This window comes from Monodon monoceros, unplaced genomic scaffold, assembly GCF_005190385.1.
Source record: "Monodon monoceros isolate NGI ecotype Baffin Bay Population unplaced genomic scaffold, NGI_Narwhal_1 Super_Scaffold_9, whole genome shotgun sequence".
Taxonomy (NCBI): domain Eukaryota; kingdom Metazoa; phylum Chordata; class Mammalia; order Artiodactyla; family Monodontidae; genus Monodon; species Monodon monoceros.
The window spans coordinates 43,268,117-43,287,299 of record NW_021703786.1 but is presented as its reverse complement, the minus strand read 5'-3'; the positions used below and the strand labels follow the sequence as shown (position 1 = coordinate 43,287,299).

At 48.5% G+C, this 19,183-nt stretch overlaps 1 protein-coding gene across 1 annotated transcript in view; it reads left to right on the top strand.

Annotated features, from left to right (window-relative positions):
• Positions 1 to 548: 548 nt before the first annotated feature.
• The window catches only part of DNAH9 (dynein axonemal heavy chain 9), a 301,339-nt gene continuing 282,704 nt past the window's right edge, over positions 549 to 19,183 (top strand). The window contains exons 1-5 of the mRNA XM_029211821.1: positions 549 to 965; positions 9,583 to 9,779; positions 11,967 to 12,125; positions 13,168 to 13,298; positions 17,565 to 17,776. Coding sequence (XP_029067654.1) covers positions 549 to 965; positions 9,583 to 9,779; positions 11,967 to 12,125; positions 13,168 to 13,298; positions 17,565 to 17,776 — 1,116 coding nt within the window. The remainder of the gene's footprint in view (positions 966 to 9,582; positions 9,780 to 11,966; positions 12,126 to 13,167; positions 13,299 to 17,564; positions 17,777 to 19,183) is intronic.

Here is a 19,183-nt window from a genome sequence, read left to right as displayed (position 1 = left end):
CCATGGCCACTGAGCCTGCGCATCCGGAGCCTGTGCTCCGCAACGGGAGAGGCCACAACAGTGAGAGGCCCGCGTACCACAAAAAAAAAAAAAAAAAAAAAAAAATTTGATTGATTTCCCTTACATGTATTTTGTGATTTGACATTGTTTTTAACTTTGAATTACACATTTTGGGAGTAGGTGGGAGAACCATAATACTTTCAGTGTCTGGACACCTCTAAAGAATTTAATGTGACCTTAGCCAGCACGCTCCTTAGCATCATTTATATCCTTGATCTCCCCTCCATGCGCCTCATCCAGAAGCATGGCCCCGAACAGTCACCCACGAGCACCTCTAACCCAGGAGTTCAGACGCGAAACCTGAGCCTCTGCTGGTTTCCTAGCAACAGCGACGCGACCCCGCCCCTTACCCCGCCTTGCCTCTCCTACCTTATTGGACCGGAGTGGGCGGGAACAGTAGTCAAGTGTCCAGTAGGAGGGGAGCGGAGGCGGGAGTCCTGGCCGCGTCCCGGTCGCCCGGGAAACCTCTGCAGGCAGGTTCGCGCGCGATGCCGAGCGCCGAGGAGCTTCCCGCGCTGGCTGAGGAGAACGCTGACTGGGAGCCCGGCGCCGACCCGCGGCTGCGACTCCTGGAGGCCTACGTGGCCCGGAGCCTGCGGCCGGCTGCGGGCGCATGGGAGCGCTGTGCGGGCTCGGCCGAGGCGAGGCAACTGCTGCACTCCTTCCTGGGCCGCGGGGCCGCGGAGGGGCCGCGGCCGCTGCTGGTGGTGCGGCCCGGGCCCGGGGGCCTGGCGGTGCGCGCGGGGCTGGACGCGGGACACGAGGCCGGCGCGCCTCGTGCTAAGGGCCTTTTTTGCCTGCGCACCAGGCCCGAGCCGCCGGGGCCCGACAGCCTCCGCGGAGCAGTGCTGTGCGGGGACCTGCCCGCCAAGCCGCTGGAGCATCTGGCCGCGCTCTTCTCCGAGGTGAGGGTGGGTCGGTGGCCCCGCACTGGCTGCGCTGGAGGAGGAGGCGGGGTCGGCGGGGCGGGGCCATGGGAGAGGAGACTGGAGCTGAGCTCAAGGAGTTAAGAATAAAGTGGGATGGGCCGGCGGGCCGAGCTGGCGGGAAACTAGGACCCTGGGCTGCCCCCTGAGATGTGGAGGCGAGCCGTGAAATGGCAGCTGCGGGAAATCTGAGCAGGGGCTGGGTCCGAGTCAGGCCATCGCGGGGGACTTGCTTCATTCCTGGTCTGCGTTCAGGCCAAAGTCAAGGCGAGGCTAGATTCTTAAGAGGGCCTGGGTCCTGACCTCTTTCTGAGGCGCCGTTTCTGAATCCCCCCTGTAAGCTGGCATTGCAAAAGCCCGGGAGTGGGGGCTTGCCTGGTGGTGCAGTGGTTGAGAGTCTGCCTGCCAGTGCAGGGGACACGGGTTCGAGCCCTGGTCTGGGTAGATCCCACATGCCGCGGAGCAACTAGGCCCGTGAGCCATGGCCGCTGAGCCTGCGCGTCTGGAGCCCGTGCTCCGCAACAAGAGAGGCCGCGACAGTGAGAGGCCCGCGTACCGCGATGAAGAGTGGCCCCCGCTCGCCGCAACTAGAGAAAGCCCTCACACAGAAACGAAGACCCAACACGGCCAAATAAATAAATTTATTTTTTAAAAAGCCCGGGAGTGGTGGACCCGGGGGCATTTCCTATGGGTCAGTGAAGTGAAGGAGGTGAAAGGCTCTCCACGCTCTTTACTTCTGGAGAAGAGTTAAAAAGGAGAGGTGGCTTGGTTTTGATTTTCGTGTCCTTCATGAACCAGAGGTCACCCCTGTGCCCAGATAAGAAGTTGAGGCATCCAGTTGGAAATGTCCCGCAGGCGTTTGGAGGGGCCGGCCTGGAGCGCAGGAAGGAAGGTCTCCCCGGATGTGGATTATGGAGTGCTTTGGTGGCACCACAGCAGAAGCCTCCGGAGTGCAGGGGTGCCCGGGAGAGATTCTTGGGACACTTAGACCTTTCTGGAATCGGAGTGAACGCCCCTGGAAGTTGGGTGTGTGTGCTTCTGGAGGCTTGATGCCCTGCTGTGTGATGTTTCCTGTCACAGGTGCTGTGGGGAACACCAGAGAAATAAAGACAAGGTCCCACCTGTGAAATTCACTATATATATATATATATATAGCATCTTCAAAGCTAGTGTGACTGAGGTGGAGACAGACCTTACCTAAAGTTGGCACCGGTGCTAGCATTGGGTCCTGGAGGCTCCCTGCTGCATCAGGTGTTTGGCCTTTGGTTGCTTCATGAGGAGGCTTTGGGGAGGGGGAGTTCCAGAGAAGGGTCTGGGGTGACAGAGGAGCTCTAGGGGACCCAGGGAAGCTAGGTTTCTCAGTAGATATGGAAGTATTTCAGTATTTTAATAACCGAATGGCTTTACTGCTGTGTGTTGTCTGAACACCATCCCTGCAGGAATCCAAGCTTGGATCAAATTCCCTCATGAAAGGTGATGATAGGAAGAAGTGCTTGAAAACAAACTTATGGTTACCAAAGGGGAAAGGGGGGGAGGGATAAATTGGGAGATTGGGGTTCACAGGTACACACCACTCTGTATAAAATAGATAACCAACAAGGACCTACTGTGTAGCACAGGGAACTCTACTCAATATCTTGTAATAACCTATAATGGAGAAGAATCTAAGGAAGAATATATATATAACTGAATCACTTTGCTGTACACCTGAAATTAACACACTGTAAATCAACTATATCTTAACAAAAATTTTTTTAAAACTTTAAAAAATTTTTAAAAAGAAAATAAGATAAAATGCGAAATAGGTGAATAGATTTTAATTTACAGAATAAAGACAATGTTTATTGATATGGAAAACAAAAAGTGCTGTTGGGTTCAGAGGACAGACATATGCGTGTGGTCTGAGAGCCCTGCTTCACCTCCAGCTCTGAACTGGCTCCTGAACAAGGAGAAGGATTAGAATAAATAGAGAGCAGGGTAACTTTCAAGGTCTGGGGAGCAGACTTAACAAAGGTTCCGAGATGGAGCTACACCTAGTGTACGTAGAGGGCAGTGGGTCCATCTCAGAGTGGCATCATGGCCAAGGCAAGGCAGTTCAGCGAGTGAAAGTAATTGTAAAACACCTCAGACTCTTAAATGTTCAAGAATTTTTATCGGTGCATTGAAAGAGGCTGGAAACAAACTGAATGTTCATCCGTAGGGGACTGGGTGAACGAATTAAGGTCCGTCTATAATTAAAAGTAATGATTGATAATGGAACCGTTCTTAAGATAATTTTATTTTTATGGTGGCATAAAAAACCCACATAAAATTCACTCTCCCAGCAATTTCCAAGCGTACAGCACAACACTCAACCTCATGCACATCATTGCGTGGCAGATCCCCAGAACCGTCCCCCCATCCTGCATGGTTGAAACTCTACACTCACTGAACAACTCCCACCTGTCCCGCCTCAGCCCCTGGCAGCCACATTCTACTTTCTGTGTCTATGAATTTGACCACTCTTGGTACCTCATGTAAGTGGAATCATGACGTATTTGTCTTTTTGTGACTGGCTGACTTCACTCAGCATAAGGTCCTCAAAGAGGTTCATTCTCAAGGTAGCATGTGACAGAATTTCCTTCCTTTTTAAGACTGAATAGTATCCCATTGTATGTATATATACCACATTTTCTTTATCCCATTCATCCGTGGATGGACATTTAGGTTCCTTTCACCTCTTGGCTATTGTGGATAATGCTGCAATTTAAGATAATTTTTCTTAAAGGTTTAGAACTGTACGTATAGTATGCTACCGTTTCTGCTAAAAAAGAGAAAGGAGGGAGGGAGGAAAAACATTCATTTACAGAGTAATCCACAGGCCCAAGGAACTGGGCGACTCAGGGAGGTACAGGGATAGGTAGCTTTTTACTGTCATGCTTTTGTACTTTAAAAATTTGCACCACGTAAATGTGTTATCTGTTTTAAAAACCTAATAATAAAATAATAAATAAATATAATACATATAAATAAATATAATAAATAAATAAAAATAAAACAATTTATTTTTAAAATACCTCGAGCCCTTTACTTGCGTTTCTCAAAAGCTCTAACAGCAATTCTTGGGCCATGCAACCACTGCCGTCCCATCCGCTTTTTTCACACACCCTGAAGCTGATCCAGAGCCACTTCAGGGCCCTGCACCCCTCCCACTCATGGATCAGCCCCTGGCTGCGTGCTACCCTGGTCCTAACACCTCCCGGTAAAGCGGCACTAAAGCCAAAATATCCCACCTGGATGAGAAAAGTATTCCTTGTTGGCAGGGGTGGGGTGTGGGAGGGTGATATTAACGAAGGAACGAAGCTAGAAATTTTAACTTTTCTGTCCCATTACACTAGCACAAGGTAAAAAGCAAATGCATCCAGGAAATGTTTCCAAGGGAGAATTGCCAGAATTTAGAAACCAGCCCTCCTGCTCCCTTTCTTCCTCCTCCCAGTCCCTTCATTCACTGCTGCCAGGTTCCTTTTCCTAGAGCTCTGGAACTTGGATGCTGTTTTGAAGTTTGGGGTTTTGGAGAGGGAGTGTCACCACCCCTTCTAATCAGGTGTCCAGTCGGGTGGACCCCCAACTGGGTCCTTCCGTTGCCCAGTGCCAGCTGGTGCCAAATGAAGGAAACCAGGTCCAGCAGAGCAGAAACTTTATTCTTTAATCAAGGAATGGAGAAGGGGGAAGCTCCTGCTCTGAAAACGCCACCTTCTCCCCGGGTGAGGAGAGGGGTGCCTTGTACAGAGCCCGGTGAACAGCAAGGGCGGGGCGGGGCAGGAGGAGCGGGCATGCGCAGGACCTCCGTGCGTGCGTCGGGAGCGCCTCTCCTCGAGCGTCGCGAGGCCTCTGCGTGTGCATGCCCTGTCGCCATCTTGGACCATTCGGCTGCCCTCAGGTACTGCGGTTTTCCTTCCTTGCCGTTTCCATAGCCTCTGCCTTAGTTTCCCTTAAGCCAGTGCAGCGGTGGGCGTAGGTAGATGGGTTGTTGAGGGCAGAAGAAGGGAGGCTGTAGGTTTGTTTCCGGTAAAAGTGTGGGTCCTTTTCCCCGTGAGAGGAGCATGGGATTTGGAGTCTGGGGGACCCGGGTTCCAGTGCTGGTTCTGTCGCGTTCGGTGGGGATGGTGTGAGCGCGCTAGCTCGCCTCTGTCAGAATCGAAGCACCTTGTAGGCTTGTCGTGAAATTTAAAATAACCGATCAGGACGCTTGGAATAGAGTGTGTTAGCATCACTGAGTGCAAGCCTGTAGTGCTCGTCGCACGGCAGGCTGGTAAATTGAGACAGGAGGTGTTGGGGCAAAGAATAGTGGCTTTAATCGGAATGCCAGCAGCCCAAGAAGATGGTGGGCTGGTAGAACCATCTTCCCTGAGGTAGAATTCAAGCTTCTTTTGTACTAAAGGCGGGGAGGAGGTGTGGCTGGTATTACAAACTTCTTGCAGCTGTTCACAAAGGTCTGGTCACAGTGTAAGCCTCCAACAGGACAATTGTTATTCTCTGTTCTGCAACTTTTTGTTGACACCTTTAAAGGTCAGGCCTGGGAGGCAAAACCTTGGGAATAGGCTGTCATGTGTGTTTCAGGCTCTAGGCAACATCCTTTTACAGAGATGCAGAGCCATCGTGATTAAGACAGGAAACAAAGCACAACGGTTAGAGCTAAAGGAATAGATACAACGTGGAGTCAGGTTGGTTCTCTGTTAACATTAGTTGTAGGTTTTCCCTAAAGGACAAGAATTACCGTGACTCTACATCCCCCTTAAAAGCTTCCTCACTTCCTGTCACCCACTCTTGTCACTTTGCTCTAACCCAAACTCATCTCTCCCCAAAGACTCAGCCTTTCTGCTTCTGAGGTGAGACAGGCATCCTTGCTTCTCTTTGCTCCTTCTCGATTCAAGTGGAAAACAGTCCAGTTTGAATCTGATGCCTTTAGACAAAGCCACCGTCTCCCCCCATTGCTGTGTCATAAATTGATAGCACTGCCCTCATTTCCCCACGGTTGGGTTCCTGCTCACTGTGACTGTCCCCCAGCGTTGCTCCTGTCTTAACACGTGGCTCTTTCAATAGACACATAAGTGATCCTTCATTAACCCGGACTCTGGGCCCCTTGAACCTTCCTCCTCCGCTGACCTTGTCGCCCTTCCTATCTTAACCACCCCTTCCCGTGCTGTTCCCAGTCCTTGCATTACCAGACCACGCCCTGGTGATCCAATTCCAGGCACCTCTTTCTCTGACCCTACTCCTGTCTTTCCAGCTCCCTCTCCCCAGCAGCTCCCTGCCACAAGCCTGTGACCCTGCTGGGACCTGCAGTCCGTTGATCCTGCCGCCTGCCCTCTGTCTATCCTCCACACCCACGTCCTTCCGCCCTTACCCAGCTCAAGTGCTCCATCATTATCATCACGGCCTCTGTCTCGCTTTGTCGTACGTCTTTGGCAAAACCATAAATCTGGTGAACTCCAACTCCCTGCCTACCGTATACCCGCCCTCGTGAAGCTGAGCAGAAATGTCTAGACTGCGTGTCTAGTCTTGCTATGTCCTATCCTTTTCCTCACTCGTCAGGCTCCTACCCCCACACTGCATGGAAAAGAAAGAGTTGTCAACGTCGCCAGTGACCTCTACTTGTCTGAATCACATGGCCATGTTTCAGTCTTTTTCCTGCTTGACCTGTGAGCAGCCTTTGACACAGCTCGTGGTGATCCTGTCCTCCTGGAAGCACTTTCTTCACTTGGCTTTCAGGTCACCAGTCTTCTGGTTTCCTCCTCTCACCATCACCATTTCTTCTGTTTCCCCTGTTGGTACCACCCCCGCTTCTTGCTAACTTGCTAACATTGGAGAGCCCTTGGGCTCATTCCTTGGGCATCTTCTCTGTATATACTCAGTTCCTTGGGGGGCACTCATTCCCTTTCAGAATCTTATGAATCATCTCATCTACCTCTACCAGATTTGTTATCTCCAGACTTTTCTTCTCTGAGCTCCCAACTGCCAAATCCGACGCCTATTCAGCGTCCCCACTTAGAAGTTCAGTAGATTTATCAAATTCTAACATGTCCAAGAACCTACTCCCAATTCTTCCCACAAGAACTTAACTCCACCGTTATTCTTCCCCACGTCAGCTATGGCGGTTCTCTTCTTCCTGTTGCCCAAGTCCCAAACCTTGGAATCATCCTGACTCCTTTTTACTCACACGACTAATCCATTAAGAAATCATTTTGGCTGAGCCTTCAAAATTTATGTAGAATTGGACCATTTCTTACTATCTCCTCTACTCTGCCCTGTGCCAAGCCACTCTCTTCTGTATTATAGCAATAACTTGTTAGCCAATCTCTTTTTCCACTTTTGCCCCCAAGAGTCTATTCTCAATCAGTAGCTGGAGCGATCCTATTAAAAAAGATGTCAGACCATGTTGGTCCTTTGCTCACAACCCTTCAATGATTTACATTCCTCAGAGTAAAAATCAAAATCCCACAGGCAGGGCTGCATGTGATCTGACCCCTTTTACTCACCCCTACTCTTCTTGCCAATCCTGTCCCAGTTTCACTGACCTCCACACTGCTCCTTGTTCACACTAGGCATGCTCCCACCTCAGGGCCTTTGCACTGGCTATTCCTTCTTCCCTCAGTATACTTCCCCCAAGGGTCTGCACAACACTCTCCCTATCCTACCCAGTCTTTGTTCAAATGTTACCTTCTCATGAGATCTGCACCAATCACTCTATTTACCATTACATCACTTCCAGCCCACCTGTTTCATTTTTTTTCACAGAACTTATGGTTTACTGACTGTCTCTTCCCTAGAATATAAACTTCATCAAGTCAGGAATCTTCATCTGTTTTGTTCACTGATGTGCCTTCCAAGCACCTAGAACAGTGCTAGCATGTGGTAGACTCTTGATAGATATTCATTGAGAATATTCATTTCATAGAAAGTTCATATTCACTATTTTTCTATCACTGAAAGCCCTCCAAAATGCACCCAAGCCCACCTGCCACTTTTTCTTCAGAGAGCATATATTTCAGTTATTCTCTGAACCTCTATTGAGTGCTTCCTGTATGTCAGACCCTAGGGAGGACTGTGGGTATAAGACAGTCCCTGCCTTTCAGATCCTAGAAAAATTCTTGTTTATCCCCTCTGCCCTGTTAGGCCTCCTGCCATGGGTCCAAGGGGTCCTTTCTTAACATGAATGTGAGTAGAGCTCAATTTGTGACATTTTATCTCTCGGCACCCCCTGTTCACCTGCTGTTGTAAGTTCTCAGTTTAGTGATTGCTTCCAGACAGACCAGGCAAGGATCATTCTCTTGGCTTCATATGCTGGGTCCAGGCCTTCTATCTCATAGCCACATGGACTCACTGGTCATATATGGAAACCAACCAACCATTTAAGTCCGTGTTTTCTTTTCAGTCTTTGCTAGGCAGCTCCTTACCACATTTCCTGATCATCTCTTTTTCTTTCTAGTATTCCCTTTCTATTAGTTGTGAACTTTTGACAGGCAGAGGTTCCTAGTGAGTTGCACGAATTACAACTTTTTAAGTTGCTAATGGTAGAAACCTCAATTTAAATCAGCTCAGAAAGTTGAAGAGCAGCCTGATGCAGGAGCTCAAATGATGTCATAGGACTTGGTTTTTCCTCCATCTGTAAACTCTCTCTTCCCCATATTGACCACATTCGAAGGCTCCATATGGTAGCAAGTTGGCCACCAATTGTTCCAGACTCGTAGAGAGAGAAAGCTTCTCTTCCTCAAAATGTCCAGATAGAAGACTTTGGCCTAACTCTTATTGGCTCAGATTTGTTCTCATATCTACCTCTGGATCTGGAGATGAATACTAAGAGAAGAGGGGCTATGTTCAGTGGCCAAAACCAACTCAGGTTCACCCTACAGATAGATTCAAGATCCTCAACTTGGCTTGCTTCTTTAAAATGCCCTCTCAGGCCACCTGTAGACAGAGGGTCATGCTTACCTGCATCTGTCCTGTTTTTTGCCTCTTGGCCTTTGTGATAGTTTCACCCGTTGATGAGGAAGGGATTCCTGCCCTAGGGTTGGGGGGTGGCCGTACACTTAACACTGGACAGATGAGACGACCCGCAGGTTATTAGCACAGATACTCACAGTCCAGAGGAGGGAGATGCTGTGCCAGGCAGGGCCACATGGGGGCTTGCACGTGGGAACAGAGCAAATGAACAGGGGCTGTGGGAGGCAAGCTTTGTACTATCGAGTGAGTGTGGTGCCCACTGGTTCCTGTGGGGGGATGGGATCGGCTTGCGTGAATATTCCACTGGCTGGAACTGAAGCCCACTCCTCAGGGATGGGCAGCGGCCATGCCTGGTCCCCTTGATAAGCAGGGCTGCTGGACTAGGGGCCTTAGCGGCAGGAGCAGAGTGGGCAGGGAAACTGTGGATAGGCTATTCGAGGCCCTCCCGATTTTACCAGATGCCAAGGCAATACATAATGTTGGTTATTAATAATTAGGTCTTACAGAACAGGGACCTGCAAAAGGTAGTATGTAGCTCTCTCGACCTTTCTCAGAATAGTCTTTAGGGTTTCAGAAGTTGCCTGCCTTTCTTTTCTGTGCACGTCTGTCCCAGGTTGTCATCCCCATCCTGGCCAATGAGAAGAATCACCTAGACTGGCCCCACGTGGTTTGCCAAGATGTCCAGCGACACGCCCACAGCCTCCAATGTGACCTCTCGGTTCTCCTTGCGCAAGCGAAGGGGAAAACTTTGCTGCCTCTTCCAGTCGGCTCAGAAAAAATGGGGTTTGTGGATTCTGAAAGTGAGACCGCGTAAGTACCACCAGGCTGGCCATATGGGCCTCAGAGATGTGGGAGATGCTGGTTTATCTGAGTGTTTTCTTTACGACTTTTCTGTTCCTGACTCTGCATATCTCTTTGTTCTGCACACAAGCCCACTGTTTGCCAGCATCCTCAGACTGTATGTTTTTGCTGATGACTACCCTCGCCCCAGTCCGTCTGCCGGACGTCTTTTAAGGCTGTCACGCAACATGGCCTTTTTTCTGCTCAGAACTATTTCAGGGCTGAGAGTAGCCACGCTGATTTCAGTGTTTCGCTTATCAGGACAGTGTCTCGCTTATCAGGACAGTGTCTCATCATTGGCAAAGACCCAGGTCCGGTCTGGGAGACAGCACGCCTCTTCCCAGCATTTACCTAGCACACACTGTCACTGTCCAGACCCTCCTCCCCCAGCAGCTGGAGACCTTTTTCAGGTCCTGGGGATTTTTTTCCAAACAGAAACAAATCTGGCTTTGTTGAGGCTTGAGGTCCATGCCTCCTGTGCCTGGGAAGACTTTAAAGCCTCCTCCTCTTCTCCGTGCAAGAGTGATGCCAACTATCAGCTTCCACTTACCGTCCAGGTTTGCTTCTGTCCTGTGGGGATTCTTTGCGTTTTCATTCAAGCCAGGCTATATATCTAAATGCTATTTTTTAATCATCTTCTATCCAGCATTTCTATGTTTGTGGCAACAGGCCATTTTCCTACACGTGCTTGGTCTGCCATATTGCCGGGAGTCTCCAAATGTATTATGTCATCATTGTGTATTCAGGGCCCATGATTTTATCTGAAGAATAACTAATGCATGGGATAGCAATGTACTTTATAATGAGTTTTTGCTGTTGGAAGTAATTTGCTACATATATAATTTGAAGCAATTTCCCGGTTAACTGTAAAACTTACTGTGGTTTAATAAAAATACACAATTTCCAAAATAAATAAATTCAAATTACCCTTTTCCTATTCCTTTTCTCTTTTAACATAATAACATTCACTGTGTGTGTGTATATAATCATTGCTGAGTTTGTCTCCCTTTGTTCAAATTTGATAATTTCCCAAAAGGTTGGATCATATTTCAGGGAGGTGAGTATCTTCTCCCTTTAATACCGTCCATAATCACTTGTGCCATATCATTGCTCAGCAAATATGAATTTAATTAAATTAAGTGAAGGTAGGTTTCTGGCATGAAAATGCAAATGACAGATTCTCTTTCTTTGTCACCCATGTCCTGGGTTCTTGGCATGAACTATTGTCAGTTCAGACTTGGTGAAAAGGCAACCAAAATGTATTTTTGATTTTTAATCCCTTCCAAACATCCTTAGTTAGTTAGTTTATTTAGAAGGTGTATGGGGGGAATGCATGGGAATTGCATTCTTCATTAGAAAAGTGAGAACAAAGGATAGTAGTGTTTGGATGTCTGATAGCTTGCCATGTGGAGGAGAAAGTAACCTATTTCCTCTTACTGCACAGGTCAGAACTAAGACCAAATGAGGGACTGGCAGGGCGATAGACGTGGTTCAAAGTAGAGACAAACTGTCTCCCAGGGAGAGCTGATCTGAGGAATGTGCTGCCTTGTCAAGTAGGGAACTGGCTGGCATTGGTGGGACTCAAGCAAAGGTTGGGTGACCATTTGGATGTTTTCTGTCCAGTGTATTCCTGCACTGACAGAAAGACTTGATAGGATTCGGAGTTCTTAAACGAGCCTTCAGAATATTGGCGAGCCTCTGAATCTTGAATAATTGTGTATGAGTAACTGTATACACACATGCATAAGCAGCTTGTCTGAGGAGAAGATCTGTACTTTTCACTGACTACTCGGTAGAGCCTGTTATCCAACAAAAGTTAAGAGTGCTTGGACTGGGGTTCCCTGGTGGTGCAGTGGTTGGGAGTCCGCCTGCCGATGCAGGGGACACGGGTTCGTGCCCCGGTCCGGGAGGATCCCGCATGACGCGGAGAGGCTGGGCCCGTGAGCCATGGCCGCTGAGCCTGCGCGTCCGGAGCCTGTGCTCCGCAGCGGAAGAGGCCACAACAGTGAGAGGCCCGCGTACCACAAAAAAAAAAAAAAATGCTTGGACTAAGTGGAATTTCCCACCTGTTTTTAAAAGATTGGGGATTCTGTTTTGGGGGACACCCAGAGTTAAGCTATTTCCAGTGTCCCAGGAGATTTGTTGTATCTTTCACAGCTTGGATTCTATGGATAAGTCAGTCATGTATGCCATTGAGTCTGCAGTGATCCAGTGGAGCCATCAAGTCCAGGTGGTGCTCAAGAGGGAGTCTTCCCAGCCTCTCCTACAGGGGGAGAATCCCACCCCACAGGTGGAGTTGGAGTTCTGGAAGAGCAGGTAGGCACAGGCTCAAACCCTGGGAAGCAGATGTCTCTCAGAGGATAATGGGCTGGGGGAGGCAGCCATTGAGTCTGGTCCCACCCCCAGGCATCTCTCATCACCCCTGGCGCAGACAGCTCGGTGTCTCTCATCACCCCTGGAGCAGACAGCTTGATGTCATTTGGGTCAATGCAGTTCTTCTTTGCACTGGGAGTTGACACTTTCCCCAAGATTCAATAGTCATGCCTCGTTTCTTGAGCTACTGTCAGTGTATCTTCTGGCATTTCTTCAAAGGCTCTTTCAATTACATGTAAAATTAATTAACTCTCTTTCATATTTTCTACTGTCTACTCCCTTCTCCTTGGACAGTCAGTATGCACACATTTTTTGTAGGATCTGGAGAAAGAGACGGATTTTGGCAGTTCACCACTGAACGGCGTCTCCTAGGTTCCAGGCAGTCATTAGTCCATTGTCCACTGTGTCTTAGCCCCACAGGTTCCAGAAAGACCTAATTATTGCTCTTGCTCATTCCCCCTCTTCCTCTCCATTTCCCTGCTCCTATTTATCATTGTGCTGATTAATCTTTTACTCAAAAGGAGACAGACAGATGTTTGAGGCAGGTGTCCCTGTCCTTGCATGTCATGTGACCAGGCATGCCTGTAGGGCTCCAGTCCCACTTGCACCCCGTGCTGAGATGCCCCATCCTCTTGCCTGGTTTCTGATCATTCTGCTGACCTACTGCGGGGCCCTCCTCCAACAGCCTTACCCTGACACCTCTCTCACCCCACCCCAAACCTGCCTGCAAGAGCCAGTGACCTCCAGCTGCCAAGCTTTTGAGCCACCAGATGGTCACAGCGGTGTTCCCTGCTGCTACCTCCTGGAGCTGCCCCTTTGAACCTGTGTTCCAGACTCAGGCTTTGGTCCTCACTGTTCTGGGAACAGAGGCCTCTGCGGAAGCACCCTGAGGCAGGCTTCCTCTCTCTATCTGAGGGTGGGTCATCGCAGCGTGACTTGTGTTTCCTGATGTTCACCTGGGTTCACTCTTCTCCTGGTGCTGCAGGTCTGAGGATCTGGAATACATTTATAATCAACTGAGAACGATAAAGGTGAGGGGCATGGCGGGGCTTCTGGACAAGCTTCAGAGCAGCTACTTCCCAGCTTTCCAAGCCATGTTCAGAGATGTTGTAGCAGGTGAGGACCCGCAAGTATTTTCATAAATTGGCTCAAATTTCGTATTTATGCTGAATTATCTTTCTCTCTGATCTCAGCAGATTCCAGTCCTTATAGCCTCCAACCTGAGACAGTCTAGCACAGAGGCAAGAAGGCCAAATGTAGAGGCAGGGAAGCAGCTGCCCTGTGCTCTGTCTGCATTTCCAGCGCTTTGTGCCCTTGACAGAGTCGCCTCACCTCTCTGAGCTTTCGAGTGTGCCATGGAACAGCGCACACACTTCCCACCTGCTTCCCTGGGCTGCTGTAAGGTGGGGTAGGCGGAAGTTCCTTACTGACTCTACCGCAATGGCAAATGCGCTTTGTGATTCCCCCATCTCTGCAATTTACCTCCTTCCACCTCCTGGCTCTTCGGGAAGTCTCTGTTCCATTTCTAGCTCCATTCTGCCTTTTTTGCGCCTGTCAGATGGGACTGCAATATCCTGGCCATCTGAGCACCAGACAAGATCGGCCCTTGTCAAAACTGCAAATCTAGCAAAGTCTATAGTTAGAAAGAGGTAAAATTTTTAGGGCTCCCTCTCTCCTCATCAGTGCACTTTGCTTCTTTCCTTTCTCCTATCACAACTCCTCCCAGCTCTTCAGTATTGTAGGTCAGAATGTGCTTTTAAAGGTGTTTGCAATTTCATATAATTTAAGCTTAACCCAAGCAGTGATTTTCAAACACTTTTTCTCTATCAGAACTTTCCTTCAATGCAATCTCCTGTGTGAGTACAAAATTTAAAACTTGCCAAGGTGTATTTGCTCTGCTAAAGAGGGAGTGTCCTGTGTCCAGAGCCCATTGATGGATCCCCTGTCCCACCTTCTCCCATAGGGTTTGGAAACCACTCAGATAAAGGAATGAAAGTTCCAGTGGTGGAGTTTCTTACATGTGCTTTATAACAGAGAAGAACTGGCTTAAGTAGCTGGTCTTTGAGGTCCTTCCGGGCCCTAAAATCTCATGCCGGAGGCTGCTCTGCCAGCATCTAGAGCTGGCTTGGAATGGGGTCCCTGTTGGGGTCTCAGTTTATTGCTTCTGTGAGAGATTTTGTGTGCCAGAGGAATCAACTGTTATTCCCAATTTATACTCCAATTCAAATGAGATAGTGTCCCCAAAAGTGATATGTGTACCACTGCTGGTGTGAGAGATGGTTGTGGGAGATGTATGGACAGGTGTATTTTAAAATGTGCTAACGGGTAACTTTTTTTGGCAGATGATACAAGTTTTCCATTTATAGTAGAGATTTAAAGTTTTCATTTTATATGATTTTATTTAAGCTAAAATGAGAGTCAATTTAGAGAAAAGTACGAAGTAATACTGCAGGTCGTAGGCAGTCATGACAAATATCATAAAGGAGGTATGCAAAGGACTGAAATTTGAGGCTCTGAAATAAAACATATAGTAAAAGTATATTTATGAGTTGGTTATTTAGAGCCCCAAATATATTTTTCACATTAATAGGTTAATAGAGTATAATCATTCACATTGATTAATAGTTATAAAAGATTCGGTTCCCCAGGCCAGCTTCTAAAAGTTGTTTGCAGAAGAGTATAGGACAGCAATGAAAAGAAGTTAGAAACAACAATATCATCATAGTAGTCCCAGAGAAACACCACTGTAAAAATAGAAATCCTTGAAATATATAACTCAATCCCGATGATGGAAGAAAAGAAATTTTGATTAGAGTTGCCAGGTAGAGACTTGGTCAGAAATATTGGTGGGGTCTATGGAGAATAAAAATACTTTAGAAGCTTGCAACTGATTTTCTCATTTCAGAGCATCTGTCTTTATTCTGCACAGATATACTATGTGCATTGTTCTTATCAGTCACAATCAGGGTAGTTCTTTGGCTTACAGATGGATGGAAGAGAAGGAGAGGAAAAGAGATAGTCCTGGATTAGTGGGCACATGGGAAGTAAAGAAGGAGGTTAAAAGGATGTAGGCAAATGTGTGGGAGCAAGATTGTCTGAAGTGGAATTGACTGGGCAACGAAGAACCTTGGAAACCGGAAGTAAAGATACGCTGGAGGGGAAAAGACCAGGGCAGTAAAGACTAAGTGGGGAGTTCTCGCCTCTGGCCACTAGGGAACAGGGTCGGCACAGTACGGCCCAGTTGCCAGTCCAGGATATTTGTAGGCGGATGTGTGTGGAGAGAAGTAAAGGCCAGGGGTTCTCTGGAGCTGATGTGGACTGGCTCACAGTTTCTCCAGAGAGCCCACTGTACGCAACCTTTGCAAAGCGCCCTCCCTAGCACTCAATGACTGCAAGTTAGTAGCTTGAGATCAGACATGGTGGGAAGATTGGGAGTATTTACACCCCAGAAACTGGCAAATGCTAAAGGCTTTTGAGATCAAGGCTTTTGTCCCAGAAGGGCTTGTTGTTAAAGATTTATCAGCAAACCACACATATCCCTGTGCAGCTGGGGTTTATGTTTGAATTTTGTTTTGTTTTGTTTTGTTCTGGTCGTGCTGTGCAGCTTGTGGGATCTTAGGTCCCCAGCCAGGGATTGAACCCAGGCCCCCTGCAATGGAAGCATGGAGTCCTAACCACTGGACCTCCAGGGAAGTCCCTATATTTGCATTTTTTAAAAGCTGTGCGTCTAACTCTGTTCATCTCTGACTTCATTTGGCTTGTGAGCCAAGGTGATTGCACCCTGGAATAGATGAGCTGGCCCTCAAACGTTGAGCTCTTAAAAATCAGGGGCATGCCTATTTGTATGATTAAAGGAGATTTTGCTTATTAAAAAATATAAAAAGGAAGCTCCTCTGGCACAATGGTCTCAGTTTCTCTTCCCTCGAGGCCCATGTGAAAGCCCGAGCGTGTGCTCATCGGAGTGGCTGTTGGATTCTGACACCCCCCACCCCACAGTGGTTCTGATACTTCCATCAGCTCCCCCATTTAAGAATCGCTGCTCTAATCAATTTACCATGACACCTGACTTTCAAATATTGGATTCACATAGTCCTTCCCACAAGTCCATTTGGGATATAAAGTACACCTCTCAAACTCCTGTGTGTAGTGAGCCCCACAGCCATCAAGCCAGGGCTTCAACATGATAAGCTTGGGGTATAATCTTCCTTTTACTCAGCTGAGCAGGGGTGGCCGATTCACAGTCTAGGCAAGTTATTTAGATCGTAATGTCTTTCCTTATAAAGCGGAGTAGTAAAGCTACCTCACAGGGTTTTCTATGAGTTGGTATATGTCTCGTGAGTTGGACAGTGCCTGGCATATTGAAACTGCTTACTAAATACAGTAATATATATATTTTGAGTTTCCTTTAGGATGAATGCAGAGCTTCATCCACATAATATAACCCAAGACCATCTGCTGTCACATGACAGTGCCTGGTTATCTGCCCAGGAAAGAACCAGCCTTTATAAACCCTCCCTTCCCGTTCAGTTTGTTCAGTGGACTTTTGCACTCCCTGTAAGTGGCTCTGCAGAATTAGTGCCCAGAGCTACTGGTTTTCCTAGTTTCCCCTCTCAGCCGCCGCAGGATGGCTGGTGGAAGCCGCTCTCTTTCCTTGCCTGCATTCAAAGGAAATGGCAGGAGATTTCCCGGCTTTGAATACCAGCAGAACCTTTCCATAATCAGCCTGGGCTATTTCTGTATTCCCTGTGACTTCTCCTCTGTAAGAGCTTCATGAGATTCTTTATTAGCAAATACTTATCAGAGACATTACCATGTATGGAACGCCTGCTTTGGTCCAGGCACTGAGCTAGCTGTATATGAAGATTCTGTGTGTGCTGCCCTCAGACCTTCATGAGAAACCTTTAAATTAGTTACTGTTCAGCCTGTTGTTGAGGTTCAGAGAGGTTAAACATGCCCAAGGTCATACATTTGATGTATCGGCATTTGAAGGCAGATCTCTCTGACTCTAAAACCTGTCCTCTGTCATCTGTCTTGTATTGCCTTGGAGTTAACAGCAGCAAAGGAAACAGCAAACAGTTACTGAGCGTCTTCTACACGCAGAGCACCAGACTGGGGCTGGGAGGGCCAGGAAGAGGTCCAGATACAGGACTTTTATAAGACAGCCTCCTCAGACCACTATTCCAGCTGCCCAGGCTCTTCTGTTTTCAGTGTTTCCTCATAAGAGCTAGAAAGTTTTCAGGGACCAGCCCTCTCTGCTCCCTTAGTGCAGGAAGAGATCGCAGCCATTGCTTTGCAGATCCTTCACTCCCAGGCCCCAGGGCTTCGCTCCGTGGGTGTGAGCCTCAAGCCAGGAAGGTGACCATCGTCTCCAATTCCTTCCAGCTCTGATGGAAGCGCGGGACATCCACACGCACCTGGTGCCGCTGCACCGCCACCTGGAAACGCTCGAGAGCCTGGAGTTTCCTGAGGTGAAGCCACGGCTGTGGCCTCTGCTGCACGTGGTCTGCCTGATCTGGGCCACGTGTGAGCTGTACCGCTGCCCTGGGCGCCTGATGGTGCTGCTGCAGGAGATCTGCAACCTTCTGGTCCAGCAGGTTTGCGCCCGGGATTCCCCAGCCTCTCGCTGGATGGCTCCGAGTCATGAGAAGAATGAAGTGTCCATTGTTCTCAGGGCAGGGAAATAATTAGGGTCCAAAGGGTTCTCAGACTTGAGTTGTTTTATCATCACAGCCAGTAACTCACAAAGGTGTTCTCAGTCCTGCTGGGATCCTTGGGAGGACCCGGGTCAGGCGCAGGGTCGGGGTGGTAAATTTCAACCTCCTTAAGGATCTTAATGGCCTGGTATTAGGTCAGTAGCAAAGCCCAGCAGCTAAGAATGCTGCCTCTGGAGTCAGGTGTCCCTGTGCCACATCCCGCATCACTACTTGTCAGCTGTATGTGCCTGGGTGAGTCTCTCACCTGCCCTGTGCCTCACTCTCCCTCTGTGCAAGGGTGGAAAGAAGAGGACCTGCCTCGGAGAGTTGCTGGGTGGCTGTGAGGCTCCAGTGTGATCCTGTATGGCAAGGCTCACATCATGCCCCCACGTGCTAAGAACTCACTGCCCGTGAGCTATGTAGAAACAGCTTCTTGGCTCACACGCTCTATGCTCCTTAGGGACCCGTGTAGCACCAACCAGGGCAGCGTAAACCTTGAGGAGGGCACCTGTAAACAGAATGAGGCCTTTAACAAGGTTTGGGTGATCAGCCCCCCAGATTGGCTCACATCTGTGGAGCACATTGAAGGCTACAAAGTGCTGTGACATCCCCGTCATTTGTGCATGAACCCTGCGAGGTGGGCAGGGAGAACCTTGTTAATTTACTATTATTATTTAACGATGAGGGTTACAGCTCAGGGAGTTTAACTGAGTCACCAAAGGTCACCCAACCCAGGACCGGAAGCTAATTGTTTGACTCCTAGACCAGCGATGTTCCATCACTGCATGTTTGTCAGCCAGGACTCTTACGATTGAAAGTCTAAGAAAACCCAACCCAAACTAGCATCAACAAAAAGATAACTTATTGGCTCATTTATCTCAGAAGTCCAAGGAGAGGTTGGCTTCAGCCCTGGGTTACAATGAGGCCTGGATGAGGTCACCAGGACCCAGTTATTTTGGCCCCTCCCTGTGGTGGTGAAGATAGCTGTCCAGTGGATTCAGACTCACAGCTTTCCAGGTTCAAGCCTCTGGTTCAAAGAATTTGTGCACTCAAATTATTTACTATAGAAAGCCAATGAGTCACAACGAAACACCTGGAAAGGACACCTGCCCAGCCCCAGCTAGCCCAAGGAAAGTCTCACTGTGTTTCCTTGCCTCTGGTTGGTCACTTGCAATCACTGACTATGGCTTGAACCCAGGTTCCAGTCTACCTGTGGAACTGAGGATGGGGTCCGACGTTTCCTATATTAGGCTTCTGAGAAACGTTGGTTGGGCAGTTACTCAGTTGAGAGCTGTGGGCTGGGCAGAG